Here is a 14,658-nt window from a genome sequence, read left to right on the forward strand (position 1 = left end):
CTGATATTAAATTCCATTCCATGCGCTGTTTTCCCTCCTGTTTTATTTTTGGGGAAACGCACTGAGCGCGTGCCTTTGTGACTCGTGGACGGACACTCTGAGCACTGCTGTGTGATGTTCCGTTTCCCGTAGCCGCACCGCTGTGGAGGATTACGGGATGTTACACACTTTGTTGGTTTGAGAGCCGTAGAGTCCTCAGCACGAGGAATGCTTTAAGAGGTGGTGACGGAGGGAATGCATTTTGGGGCAGCAACAGTGACCAACTCACTGTGTGTAACACAGAAAAGGACATGGCTGAGGGCAGGTATGGTAGTGTGGAAGAGAGGGGCACCTTGCCAACAGAATATCTGAATAAACGTGACTGTCTTCATTTGTATGTCTTCTGCATGACAAGTGTTTTGGAGGAGACTGCTCCAAAAATAGCGGTTGAGTAGAGGCACCAGGCCGACAGGCGTTGCCTGTCTCTGTCCAGTTGGTGTGCCACGCTGCACAACGGCCTTTTTTGGAATCTCTTCCCGGAGGAACACTTCCCATGGTGACCCCAGCTGTTTTCCTGGAAAGAGGGGATATTTTAACTGTCCCTCTTTTTAAGCCAAAGGATGTTCTTGGAGGCAGCGGCAAGGACAGAGTACAAAAAGACCCGCCCTTCACTTCCTGTTCCTGTGTGTGTGTGGGAGTGTGTGTGTATTGTGCATACAGTATTTCTTTGTATTTGAGTGTCTTGCATTTCTCTCTCTCTCCAAAGCTCATGTGAAGCTTGAGTGATGGCTTTTAGGCCATTCCTATAATTTATTCAATAACAAAATAAACTGGCAATGTTGAAACTAGTTTCTATACACACACACCACACACACACACACACACAAAAATACATAAGAGACACACTGACACACACCCTTTAGCCCTTAGCTGTCCATCTTTGTCCCTTCTTAATTCCCCTTGTGTTTGAAGTTTCCCCCAAGAAGTTCATCAAGGAAATATGCTGTGTGGCTAACGCTCTGCGGCTAACACTCTGCATGCTATACAAATGAGCGCAGATGCATTCTGGGATCCTCTTGTTTTAAAAATGATTGTTTCCTGTAATGTTACTCTTGAGAAAAGATCCGGGAGAAGGGAGGGTTGTGTTGGAATAGGGCCCAGTTCTCCTAATAATTCAGAGCTGAACAGCAGCGATGACCACATAGTGGAGTGCAGTAATGCACTGGTGCATTTGGTGGGGTAGTGAAAGGCTTATTAATTTTGGAAGGAATTAATGAGTCATCAGTGACTTTATGAAATAATTCCTCTCATAGATGCTACAACAGCTTGACCTAAACCTAAAAAACCTGACAGAATTCTGTAATCTTTAGTGTCCGCTAAATGTACATGTAAATTTGTTTCTTTTATAGCTCTTTGTAAAACACATAGCACAATCCTAATGTTGATCATTTCTCGTTTGTTGCTAGAGATGTGACTTTAATTTGTGCACAGAGAACAGTAATGAGGTAAATATTATGTATTAATTCTCACCTCAGCTACCCCGAGGCATTTGCAATTACTCTTGTGCTAGGCCTGGGACAAATATACCAAAATACCAAATGATGAAAGATAAAAAAACAATTTCCCGTTTAAAACTGAGTAAAAAGTGTAAAAATTTTACCAGTGTTTGGTCAGTTAAAGTGTTTTAAAATAAAGTGTTTGGCCCAGGTTGACTCTAGACTGAGATGATGTATCCAGCCTGGAAAAGGATGAGTTCATCACAGCCAGTAGTGGGAAGTACATTAATACAGACCTGGTGACCAGGATGTTGCTTGTTCCAAGGGATGGTTGTGTTCTGGGGGGGGGGGGGGGGGGGGGGGGCTTAGGGAATTTTCCACGGTTCACTCTCAGCCACTGCGTGAGACGCTGGTGAGATTATTTACAGATTATACCCAGATGCTGGCTGGGAGGGGAGGGGAGGAGAGGGACAGACATGCTCTGTCTGGAGTCTGAAAAACAGGGCATCCCGTCCCAGTCCAAAAACTGACAGGAAGCAAAGCGTTGTCACAGGTGATGGTGTTTGAGGTTGTCCCTGTGGAACTGAGACCGAGTCGGTTCGGAGGGTTGCCAAATTATGCACCGGAAGAGCTCTTTAATCAGAATCTCATAAATGCTGGACTGAAAATAGAATCGGGCCCATAATATGATGGCTAAGTATGTTCCATGTTTAATTTAATGTGCTCTGTTTTTGGATTTTAGGAATTTAATACCACTGGTTGGGTAGAGCAAATATGATATTAGATTAAAGTGTCCACACAGAGTTGTGATTGGATACTGGTCTCAACCCCCCCCTCACCCCCCCAAAACTCCGCCACCTGATCCCTGACTGGAGATATATTTAGCCCTTGTTCACAGTTTAATTGGAGTTATACTGAAAGGCAGGGCAGCTGATCTGCATCAGGCATCAGCTGTTAGTGGGAGCAAGCCTGAAGCCCTCCCAGATGTTGTTGTAGCTTTAGCTGACTTTGGGTGACATCATCACTTGGATGACATCACCCTTTGTTGCATGCTTGTTTGCGCGCTCAGATGTGAGCTTTGCTGGAGATGAATTTGTTGCGGATTCCGTGAGACATATGGCGTTCATGTGTGACCAGAGAAGATTTTCCCATTCTTCCAGATCTTTCCCCATGTCAGTCTGGATCCACACTCTTTCCCCACCCCAATCTCGTGTTCTGCTCTAATCTATGCAGTGCAGTCGCATACGTACGTACGTATGTATGAAGAATTGAGACATGTACATGCATGTGGTGTGCGTCTCAGTTCTTCATACAGAGTGTATGCCACATGTATGAGCCTGTGCCTGCCTGCACGTGTGCCTGTTTGTGTCCGTATTTGTGTGCGTGTGCGTGTGTGTGTGTTCGTGTGTGTGTATGTGCGTGTGCTCCACAAATATCTTGGCAGACTGACAGCAGCTCTGTGTCTCTATTCTTATGTAATTTAAGTCCCTCCCAGAGTCTGGCTGTAAGAAACAAAACAAAATGGCTGCCCAGTTCCCAGGCTGCTGGTTGTGCATCCCCCCAGTGAGTCTTGAACGACAGTCTTATAAATAAAGAGGGCGGTCCTCTCCATCCGACGCGCTTGCCTTTTGCCGTTCCCTTTCACAGGCTCGGCGAGCACGCTCACAAGCCACAGAGCTTTCAGTCGTGGAGAAAGTTGTAATTACTTGAGCGCTCAGATGCTAATTTGCTCATTACCCCAGAATTGTACAGTGCTGATTGCTTTGTTTCTCATCACAGGCCTGGCTCATTACAGCTCGGTGACGGTCGAGTGATGAATCACGTTGTTGTTGTTTTGGTGTTTGCGTCAAGAGATCAGAAAGTCATTGTGCTTAATCTGCATGGATTACGAGGGTAGTCAAATAAACAGTACGTAACGGATGGTTACCATGCAGCAGTCAAAATATCTCCACTGTTGAACTTGATGATGATTATGAAGTGTTTGCGGTCAGGTTATATTTATGTTTTAGAAACTTGTTTTAGAGACATTAGTGGCAAATTCTTAATTAAAATTCAGACTATTTTACACTGATTTTTTTTTTCACTGATTTATGGTGTACATGTCGCAGATGGTACATAACTGATTGAGGACAGTGTAGACCATCTTAAAACCAGAGTATGTTTGATGCACAGTTTGTTTGAAGGTCTGTTTCATTGGGTAGCCACAGAAATCAAATTCTTTCATGTTACTCAATTTTGTAGTGGGTTGTGTATCAGAACCGGCCCCTTGCCACAATATATATCCTGATACAAGCGTCAGGATATAATTCATTGAATTATCCATGTCCATATTGTGACACAATTCATGATATTCAAATTCTCTGTACAACAATATGGTCATAAAACCAAGCATCTATGTTTTCATTGGCTACATGGGAAGGACCCTTTCATAGAATTGTCTGTGGGTCAGTAGGGGGCAGTCTTTCCTCCTGCCTCATAAAAACAACCCACTCTAGCCAGCGGGTTTGCTCTGGCCAACACTGTCTTTCAGGTGATACATTAAGCTGAGGTCCTGACATGCGGAGCTCATTAAAGACCCCTGTGAAATCGTTCAGGGCAGTAGCAGTGTTAACCGACTGACTCTCTGAATACAGCCAGCTAATGACTCCTACACCCCCCAGAACCCCCCCACCCCACCCCTGCCCCGGACAGTGTGAACACACTCTTTACGTTTGCTCCCATCCTGTTTCCCAAGGTCAGCACTGCAGCCTAAAATGTGCAAGGATTTAAGAGAACAAAGAGTGCTTCTTGGGTGAATAAATTAAGGTTAATGATTGAATGTTGTGACTGCTGAAGAGCCTTGCTCTTTATAGTCAAGAATTGTTGATATTTTCAAATGTATACATGAGTGCTTGTGAACATATTTATTTTGAATAATGATTGATAAAATAATAATGATAATTGAATTTCTCGGCTGTGTGGTAAATTTCCACAGCTGTACGCAGTACTGTTTGTGCCAGACTGTCTGAACTGCACGTGCGTGTGTGTATTTTTGTTGGGATTTGTTTGTGTGCGACTGTCCGTGGTTTTTTTTTTCTGTGTTTATGTGCATGCTTTTTGCACGTTTTTGTTGGTTTGTGCTTTTAGCAATTCTCTGTGTGTTTGTGTCTTGTGTGTAGATCTGTGTCTGTGTTAGTGCAGGCTTGTGTGTGTGCGCATGTGTGTGTCTGTGTGTCTGTCTGCATGTCTGTATGTGACTGCATGCCTCCGTTTGAGTATGTGTGTACATATGTGCATCTGTGGACATATGTATGTATATGTCTGCGCTGGCATAGAGTGGATTGTGGCTGGGGGGGGGGGGGGTCAGAGATAAGCAGCAGCAGTGTAGAGTGGACTGTCCAATCAGACGGCAAGACTAGCCAGGCTGCTGCTTCCCTGCTGCACAGAATGTGTGCGATCACAGACAGAGATGGTGACGTGGCCGACATGTGGTACAATGCAGTATATTTCTGAAACGCACAGATGGAACACAATGACATTGTAAGGTGACATTGTTTCAGCTTGATTCCTCTGCGGTGTCTCACTTGCTAGTGTCATTACGCTTGTTGCTCTCTCTGCCAATTAAGAAAATGAGTAGATTAATAATAAAAAGGGAATGTCTTGACTCGCAGTCAGATCTACGGTAGAGATAGCCTCATTTTTTTTGAGGTGAAGTCTTGTTGAGGTGCACTGTTACGATTTTATTCAGTTTCAATAACATAAGATTGTTTGAATTACCAATATTTTCTTATTTTTCCAGCCCCGATCGCTGAATGCCTCTTCTGAAGCTCCCTCTGTTTATAGATCCCCCCTGTACTTGAGAAGAGAAAAAAAATAGCTGTCCCCCCTCCCTAGTGTGCTCCCTTAGTACGTTCCGGTCTGTGGACATGCTCAGTTTTGCGCTGTGATGCTGTTGCTATAGAGCTGAGGGGAGGGAGAGCAGTTATACATGGAGAGAAAGCAGAGAGAGGGAACAGAGGGAGCAACAGCCGTGCTATGCTCTCTCACTGTGTCCATTCGCTTTGGTATGTCAGTATGTCTGAGTGTTACTGATAAGTGAGAGTGTGTGACTGTGTATCTGTGTGAGTGTGCGTGTGAGACAGGATGCATGTGTGTGTGTGTGTGTTAGAGAGTGTATGTGTGTGTGTGTGAGTGTGGTAGAGAAAGTGTGTGTGTGTGTGTGTGTATGTACAGTACATATGTGTGTGTGTGTGTGTGTGTGTGTGTGTGTGTATGTACAGTACATATGTGTGTGTGTGTGTATATGTACAGTACATATATGTGTGTGTGTGTGTGTGTGTGTGTATGTACAGTACATATATGTGTGTGTGTGTTTGTGTATACTACATGTGTGTGTGTGTGGGAGAAAGAGGGAGCATGTACTGTGTGTTATTGTGTGTGAGAGAAAAGGCACATATAGGTGTTTGTGTGTGTACAGAATGTAAGCGTGCGTATGTGCATGCATGCTTGCATGCGTATGCGAGTTTGCACGTGTGCCTGCGCATACGTGCGAGCGTGTGCTTGGCGGCGCGGAGCGGAATGCGCAGTGCCTCTGCAGTGCCTCTCCTCCGGCTCCCCGTGTGGCAGCTGATTGGACAGGAGAGGGCTGGCAGCGGGATGCGCAGGTGAGGAGGGAGAGCCTGGCGGGGGGGAGCCCGCGGCGGCCCGCCGGTTTCGGCGGGGGGACGAGTGGAGGTCTGGGTGTCCTGCCCTGGCAGGTGGGGGAGGGGAGGCAAGGGGAGGGGGCGGTGGTGCCTCCGTGTCTCCATGCTCCCCTCCTCCCCTCCCCTCCCCTCCCCTCTCTGGGGGATGCTGATTTTGTGACTTCCAGCTGCTGATCTCCATGATAATGGTAATGGCTGGGGACGGTCCCAGCCTGGCCAGGGGGACAGTGCTCTGAGTGGGGGCAGGGTGGTAGAGGCGTCTCAAATTCTCCCCGCCTCTTGGTCTGCTGGGATTTTTAGGCTTTGAGAGGGTGGATCAGGTAGAAGCATTCTCTTTTTTTGTTGTTGTAATCGACTGAGGTACTTGGCCATAACTGCAGCTATACTCCCATCATTTATTTTTCTCTCAGTGGTGGCCATTGTTGTTTGATGTGTGTATAATTGCTAATATAATTTGCGTGAAGGCACTGCACCATAAGTATTAGGACTATTCCTTTTTTTGTCGCTGAAATTAATATGTGGGTGATGGGAAGACCTGAAATGTACGGTTTTTTTTTAGGTTTTTTTTTTAGCTGAATCAGCATTAGCGTATCCCGTACCTGCAGACGCCCTGCAGAGTGTTCTCCTGTCAGGGTGTCGGGGGTATTTTTGAAGGCCGTGTTCTGAGATCTGCCCCTGCAGCTTGATTTAAGTGCATTCTCTGAGCTGCGGGGTGTGGAGCCCCTGTGCCCTCTCTCTGGGTGTCGTGCCTCTCTGTTTAAGAGGCACCGGGGCATCGTTGGCTCCGCGTCTGGGTAATTGGAGTCTTGAGTTATGCCCGATTGTTATGAGGACACGGGTGCTGCACCGGTTTGGACGAGGAGGCCAAGTGTTTTTAAACCACTTTGCACGCAGGGCTCTGATGCGGTCGTGGGGGGGGGGGGTCTTGCTGGCATGTTGCTGCCACTCTGTCTTCTGTTGTTTTACAGCACTATTTCAGCAGTACCCTATAATAGAAAAGCATAGGGGAAAATGCAGGCCTGTGATTGGTCTAAATGGATCTGCGAAATGTTGTTTCTTGGTTTCTTTGGGTCTGGATGCTTCTGGACCATTTTTGTTTTTGTGCTGGTTTTGTATAACTTCTGTTCTTGTTTACTGTTTTTGTGTGTGTGTGTGTGTGTGTGTGTGTGTGTGTGTGTGTGTGTGTGTGTGTGTCTTTGCATGCGTAATGCCTGAACTGTTGCGCTCCGATCACAGTGTCCAGATTCTAGGTGCAGTGTGAAAGGCCCAAGGCCAGTATTGGTTTGCTGGAGTGAATGTGGGTCAGCTGAGAGAGGCCAGCGTTTTTGGTGTGAAACCGATTTATGATTCAGATTTTCAGGGGTGTGTATTCATCGTTATCGTGGGTCTTCTGTGGAGCTCAGGCCAGGGTAGTGTGACATGCTGTTGTTGTTATTTTCTGTTTTCTTTTGGCAGCAGTTCCTGGCAGTGATTCCTGTCATCAGACTTGGTGTAGGTAGAGGTTTTCTGTCTGGAATTGTTTTTTTCTGCAGTTGTTATGTCCTGGAGGCATAGATGAAACACAGCAGCTTCAATGAACTGAAATGCTTAAAAAAAGTCTTCGCAGAATACACGTTTTCTCCCATTATATCCCAATTGCGTTTCAGTGCCTGAGAGCTGTGTTAACCCCAAACACAGCCGGAAGCTTCCCTTTCCGATGAACACTTTGCGGTCTAAAATTCGTTTTTGTGGAAAATGCTGCCCTCGCAGGAAGATGTTTGCGGAGAGTGTTGTGAGAATTTTAATGGCGGGGCAGTGTGCTGTACCGTCATGCTGCGCTGGGGCATTCGACTCCATGTTGCTGCGCATCTGGGAACACATAAAGCCCATTAGCGGGGTTACCGAGATTGCGTAGTGCATTAACTCTGTAGTGTCGTTTAACGTAGGCGGACTCTGTGGGTCGAACTAATAATTCAGGTCACCGGCTCAGACTAATATTGTTAATGCCGCTTAGCGCACGCTAACATAGAAGCCCGCTGTCAAATGCATTGATACTCTGTAATGCACATGATGCTGACCGTTGTTCTTTAATCGACCATTACCAGTGCCGCTCTTATGTTTGATTATATTATGAGGAAGCCCATATGAACACATAGGGAAAGATCTCGTGCATGCCTTTTAAAAGCGTATAAGCTATTGGCTGTGAATGCACTGACTGTACACACCTGGAGCTTGGAATGAAAGTGTTCTGTCTCTAAATATGTTCAGTTTTGAGATGTCAGGCTTGAATGGTCAAACCCCATAGCATTGCAGTGTTCTGTTTTGCTACACTGTTACTCGTAACATTTTTTAATGTTGCTATAGCAGTTCAATGTACAGCAACATGGCATAAACCATTCCCATGTTAACACGCTTTTTGACAAAAATATCAGAACCATAATTCTAAGCTATTTTTGTTTGAAGTACCAGTCGTTCATTTTTTAAAATGAATATTTAAAGGGGTGCCTGAATGTCTAATTGTTTGAGCTCACAAGTTTATGAACAGCTGAGCTAGCGATTTAATTTGTCCTACATGAGCTAATTAAGGCTAATTTAAGTGCAAATGTGCGGCTTCCCTAAAGGGACTATGAGAGTCAATGCCGCAAGAAATTTAGCTAATATGTATTTGATGGTGGTATTTTTCAAATGCCATGATTTAAGGCATTGTTCCCACTGTCAATGTTGCATAAAATTGCCCTTTTCACACTGAGAGCAGCACAGTGGTGGCTGATTTTCTTAGTATTGTTTATCGTTCCTGAATATTAGATACTTGTCCAACAAAAAACACTTTCCCATTAAATGTTAGTCCTGCTCTTCTCTGTATAGTCTCAGTTCACAGTGACCTGTTGCAAAGTGGTTATGAGGCTAATAGTTTGAAGGGTTTTTTTTTCTTGTTGTTCTGCAAGGATAAGAACTTCTACAAGATGTTTGTAATCATCATTGTAATTCATAAAATGGGAGTTCAAAATTCTGTATTACAGCACCAAACCTTTGCTGCCACAGTATTGTCCATGGGCTCGCCCCTATTCAGAAAATGCATCAAATTGGGATGTTTCAGTTTCAGCAGTAAGCAGACAGAACTTTGCATCAAGAGTACTGAGCTGAATGTCTGGTGTGTTTCTGAAAATCAGTGGTTTTCACTGAGTTCTCTGTGTTTAGTGAATGGAGGATGTGTAAAACTACACCCTGACCCACATTTATCCTCCTTCTGACGAGCACAGTGACAGACCTCCAGAGAGGCTGTCGGGTCATTGCCCTGTAATTGCTGCACGTTGCTGTCCTATTGACCAGCCACGGGCAGTGAACCAGTTCAGCAAGAAAGCTTGAGAAGAGAATGCATTTTCTTTTGTGTGTGTGTGTGTGTGTGTGTATTACAGTGGTGATTTAAAAAAAAAAAAAGGAACCCTGTTTCGAGTGTGTGCTCGTTCTCTGCTTCACGGCCTTGTGCAAGTAGTGAAAGTTAGGCTGAGCAAATAGCCTAATTGTGTTGGTTGGGCATATTTTAGCCTGGGGTTTTTAACTAGCTGGTAACATAGACAGGCCAAGTAAAGTAGCGTATTTGAATATGCAGGTATGAAGAGCGAGCCCGGTGTACATCTAGGGAGGGATAATCTTTGTTAGGTTCTCCCTGCTACTTGATGACCTCACTTGATGGACCCTTCTTGAACCTTGCTTCCTGATCCTGCTGCGGTCACACGTTAGCAAGGTTTGTGGCTAAATTAATTAAATGAATACATTTTCGTGTGCAGACTTTGGCTTGGGAACCGTATTTGGAGGTGACCCAAGCACAACCTACACATGTAGCACGCTGAGTCACAGGACCGGCAGCCTGGCTGAAGGTTCGGTGTGCTGTGAGTGCGGGGGCTCGGTATTCCAGTGTATGCCAGTTCTCTGGTGCCCACATGGTGTGCCAGTGCTGGACTTTTACCAGGGAGAGAGCTTTGCATGCCTTCCTGCAATTTTACGTTCCACCAAGGTATTGGAATTGACTTGCAGCTGTCCCAGCTACTAAGGTTGTGTATACTCCAACGATTATGGAGAGAAGAGAACGTGCATACGTGTGTGTGTGTGTGTGTGTGTGTGTGTGTGCATGTGTGCAAATGTGCATATGTGCTCTTGTGCGTGTGTGTGTGCGCATGCATGCACATGTATATGTATACGTATGTGTGTGTACTCGCGTGTGTGTGTGTGCGTGCGTGTATGTGTGGCTGTGCATGACACAAAGGAATGTGTGGAACTGTCATTTGTAAAATTAACCATTTCAGCTCAGCAGGGTGTGATACTGTGGCAGCTAGCAACTCATTAAACCGTTAATTTACCCTTTGTGATTAATTCATGATTCCTGTATAATGCATTACAAGTCTGTTGAATGTTTAACACAGGGAAGACATAAATTGTAACGTATCATTCAAAATCACCATCTCAGTCTCAGTGAAGTCATCAGAGAGCCTGTAATATCTCTCTGTTTTTTATGTAAGTATGCCTTACCCTCAAATGTGCCAGCCAAGGGCATCTTTAGCTGTCAAATTGTCCTATTTACAGTACGTCTTGCAGGGAGTTAGTTCCTGTGACTCGAACATTGTGTACCTGTGCGGTAGTGGTGAGGGGGTTTGGAAATTGTTTGGCAGGTGCAATAATCTGGCAGAAGATGTTTTGCCGTTCACTTAAGTGGATTTTGGATTGGTCTAATTCAGTTCTGGAATTTTTCCCAAGCTCACCACCACACGGACAGAGCCTCTGTCTCCTGCCCACCTGTAGCTTTTTGATTTCAGCATTTCCTCTTGTCATCAGTTGAGCTTTCATCAAGGTCGGGGCTCAATTCCATTTCAGTTCAGGAAACTGAAATTCAGTAAATTAACTGTTTAACATTATGGGAACTTCTTCAGTTCCTGAGGACCCATCCTGTTGTTTACTTCCCCAGACATTGATGTTGTCAGGCGGTTTACGGAAGTGTGCTCCTTGTCAGACCTCCTAAAGAAAACAGGCTGTTTACTGTGCTGACAGGGAGTCAGCGAGTGTGATAAAGAGACAGTGCTCAGTTGCAAAACATCCAATTGGATCAGCATTATGTAAAACGTAGGTTCTCCATAACACAGTGTAATCATGTTTTGTATTGCTGGCAAGCCGATGTCATGGGGAATAAGTTGGTGTCTCAGCTACAAAGGTTAACCCAGTGTGGCATGCTTGCAGAGATAGCGCAAGCTGGATTCATTCTTTCACTGTTTTGTTATGATTGTGTTTTTATTTTATGACTTGGGGTTTTGCCTTGGATGTAAGAACAGAAGTGCAATGGTTCGGGGAGACTCATCAACATGGTCACCTCCGCATCACGCATGACTCCTACGCATGCGCAAAGCCATTTCACCTCTCACATTTCGGACCATTGTATATTGTATATCAGTATTACTGAACACACTGAACAGTAAACTACATCCATTTTAGCCGGGCATTCGTTGACGCTTAACACTGCAAACCTGACCTACATATAGAACTCTAGATATCTGCACCCTGTAGTCACTAGCTTATACTCTACTCTTGTAGCAGGGCACACATTTGTATTTATGCAGGCTACAGGAGCCAGAGACAGGTCCACGTCCACCAAGTTAGATAGTGGTCTGTATAGAGCCATACTACTGGCGGAAAGTGGTCTCCTCCTTATATGCATAACTTTTAGCACAGAGGAAAGGTGAAAACACTGTTTTGGAGTCCAGTAGTCAAGATAACATTACGTGAATCCTGTCCCAGTAGCCCTGGGTAAGACTACACGTGTTCCTTCGCCACTCAGATACTTCCGCTGTTTGGTTTGGGGGCACGGTTTCTTACTGTTGGTGACCTCGCTGTGTCACGTTTTGGTTTCTTACTGTTGGTGACCTCGCTGTGTCACGTTTTGGTTTCTTACTGTTGGTGACCTCGCTGTGTCACGTTTTGGTTTCTTACTGTTGGTGACCTCGCTGTGTCACGTTTTGGTTTCTTACTGTTGGTGACCTCTGTGTGCCGTTCGGTGTCTCTGAAGGGTTTCCTGCAGTGTCTTTGATAAATAGGGCTAACTTGCCGACTCACTTTCAAACTCTTTATGTGGGATGGTACTGTAAGTGGGCCAGTTGGCATGTTGGCATTTGAGGGTGTGCGTGACTGCCTGCGCTTTTAGGGCCATAACTCAGGTTAGGAGGTAATGGGCACGTTCTGGGAATTTGCCCGAGATAGCCCTGTCAATCTGGGCCCACTTTCTGACCAGAAACGCTGATCTAGGATCAGTTTGGCATTTTAGCTCGTAATGGAAATGGTAGGATGAGGACCGAGGAAACCTGATCTCAGAAAGCCGATGCTTTGTGAATATGGGCCCTGAAACGCCTCCCACTGCCGTGCTGTTTATCCCACTCCCGGCACATGACTCCTCTTAGTCCTCCTCACTCTTTTGTTGCTACACAAAACCGCGGGACATTGTTATAATTAGAAGCGGGGGGATTTGACGGAGCGTGAGCTGAGTATTTTTAGAGGTGTGGCACACTTCACTATTCACAGCTGAGTGCCACTAGACCTGCTGCCTGCTGCCGTTTGAGAAAGAGAAGGTTTATTCCTTTTAAAAAAAATAAAAATCTGTTTCTCTGTGTAAGTGGTGTACTGAACAGAAATGCTCTGCGTAAGTTTGACCCTTCCGGCTTTCCGTTTCCGTCTCGTTTCAGATGTTTCACTCGGACTATGGGGACTCCTGCTCCCACGTCATCGCCTCCTTCCCAGAGTTCCGTAACTCAGGTCCCGGTGTCAACTGTCTGAACTAAACCCCCCCCAGCACAGACCACTTGCAGTCCTGCCCTCACCAGCCCTTACTGCAGAGAGAATGGACAGCCCCCCCAAGCTTTCGGGGGAGACCCTGATTGTGCATCACATCCCCCTGGTGCACTGCCAGGTCCCGGGCCGGCAGTGCTGCGGGTCCTCCAAGCACGCCACGCCCTTCTGCACCCCGGACAACCTGGGCCTGACGCGGACCACCTCGCTGCCCGAGCGGGACGTGGTGTCCCGGGAGGCGCTGGTGTACAGCAGCCTGATCCAGACCTCCAGCAGCAGCTGCTCCAGCGGGAGCGGGGGCGGGGGCGAGGGCGGAGGGATGGAGGGCGCGGGCCGCCGGGGTGGCAGCTTGGTCAGCGACTCCTCCTCCTTCACCTCCAACAACTCGGAGGACCCGCCCCTCCTGCCCCTGGGTCCCAAGGGCCGGGACAAGGGCAACCCGCTCCGGCACAACCCCTTCCTCCTCAACGCCGAGGAGGACGACGAGGAGTACGACGAGGACGACGAAGGAGACAACCTGAACGGCTACCTGGAGGACTCCTCCTTCCACCTCCACGGCAATTCCAACGGCGCCATGGACAACGGGTCGGGGGTGTCACCCTTTCACCTGCACGATGTGGGGTTCCCCCCCGAAGCCTTCCTGATGAGCGGCCGCCGGTCCTGGAGTGCCTTTGGGGGCCTGGCGGGGGGGCCGGAGGCTGCCCTGGAGGGGGCCCGAATCGGAGCCCTAAAAGCCGCCACCAGGCTGGAAGGCCTGAACCTGCTGGGGCTCGAACGCCAGTGTCGCCATGGCAGCAGCGGCTCCACCCTGTCCATGGACTGCGGGGAGCAGGAGTGGGGCGAGGAGGAGGAGGACGAGGAGGAAGACGAAGAGGAGGAGGATGACGAGGTCCCCCCCAGGGGCAGCCAGCGCGGCCAGACGTGCAGCTGCGGCTCCAGCTGCGACTTTGCCCCGCCCTCCTCCTCCCGCCGCCGCTGCTGCTGCTGCAGCCTTCCCGAGCCTTTTCCGGAAGCTTTCCCCGAGGGCCCGACGGGCTACGGCAGCGACTCCTCCTGCAACAGCTCCGACGGCGTGCTGGTCAACTTCAGCGCCATCTACAACAAGATGAACAACGCCGTGCCCGCCAAGCCGCCCAACCTCAACAGCTCCGCCGAGCAGTCCTGCAATTCCTCCTCCCCCGAGCCGGGGGGCGCCTTCTACCTGGACCTTCACGTCTCGCCGACCGACCTCCGGGCCGTCGCCGGGGCCTCTCCCCGGGAGGGCGGCCCCTGCCCCTCCTCCTGCGCCTGCCAGACCCCCGAGGCCCTGGACGCCAACTGCAACTCGTACCACGTGCCCTGCGAGGCGGCGGAGCTGGCCGCCTGCGTGCAGAGCCAGGCCCGGCTGGCCGCCGCCACGCAGAACTACTACAAGCTGGTGACCTGCGACCTCTCGTCCCAGTCCTCGCCCAGCCCCCCCGGCTCCTCCATCGGCAGCTGCTCCGAGGAGCAGGACCGGGGGGGCAGCCCCACCCAGGCCACCGAGTACTACCTCTTCAGGCAGCCCCAGGAGCAGGAGGGCGAGGAGGCCATCCAAGAGGACCTGTCCCAGGTACGAGGGGGGAAGATGAGGGCTTATTCGGGTTTTTAGGGGTGTTATAGCGATTTGGCCCTTTTTGACTATGCTGAATTTGCATAATAGGGGGTCTTCTGGGTGG

At 48.1% G+C, this 14,658-nt stretch overlaps 1 protein-coding gene across 4 annotated transcripts in view; it reads left to right on the forward strand.

The window, feature by feature from the left end:
- The window catches only part of LOC135240077 (AP-4 complex accessory subunit RUSC2-like), a 40,396-nt gene that overhangs the window by 10,927 nt on the left and 14,811 nt on the right, over positions 1-14,658 (forward strand). For all 4 annotated transcript variants that reach the window (XM_064309259.1, XM_064309261.1, XM_064309263.1 and 1 more), the window contains exon 2: positions 12,859-14,552. In XM_064309259.1, coding sequence (XP_064165329.1) covers positions 13,014-14,552 — 1,539 coding nt within the window. In that variant the 5' untranslated portion in view covers positions 12,859-13,013. The remainder of the gene's footprint in view (positions 1-12,858; positions 14,553-14,658) is intronic.

Source organism: Anguilla rostrata, chromosome 14 (assembly GCF_018555375.3).
Source record: "Anguilla rostrata isolate EN2019 chromosome 14, ASM1855537v3, whole genome shotgun sequence".
NCBI classification, from domain to species: Eukaryota; Metazoa; Chordata; class Actinopteri; order Anguilliformes; family Anguillidae; genus Anguilla; species Anguilla rostrata.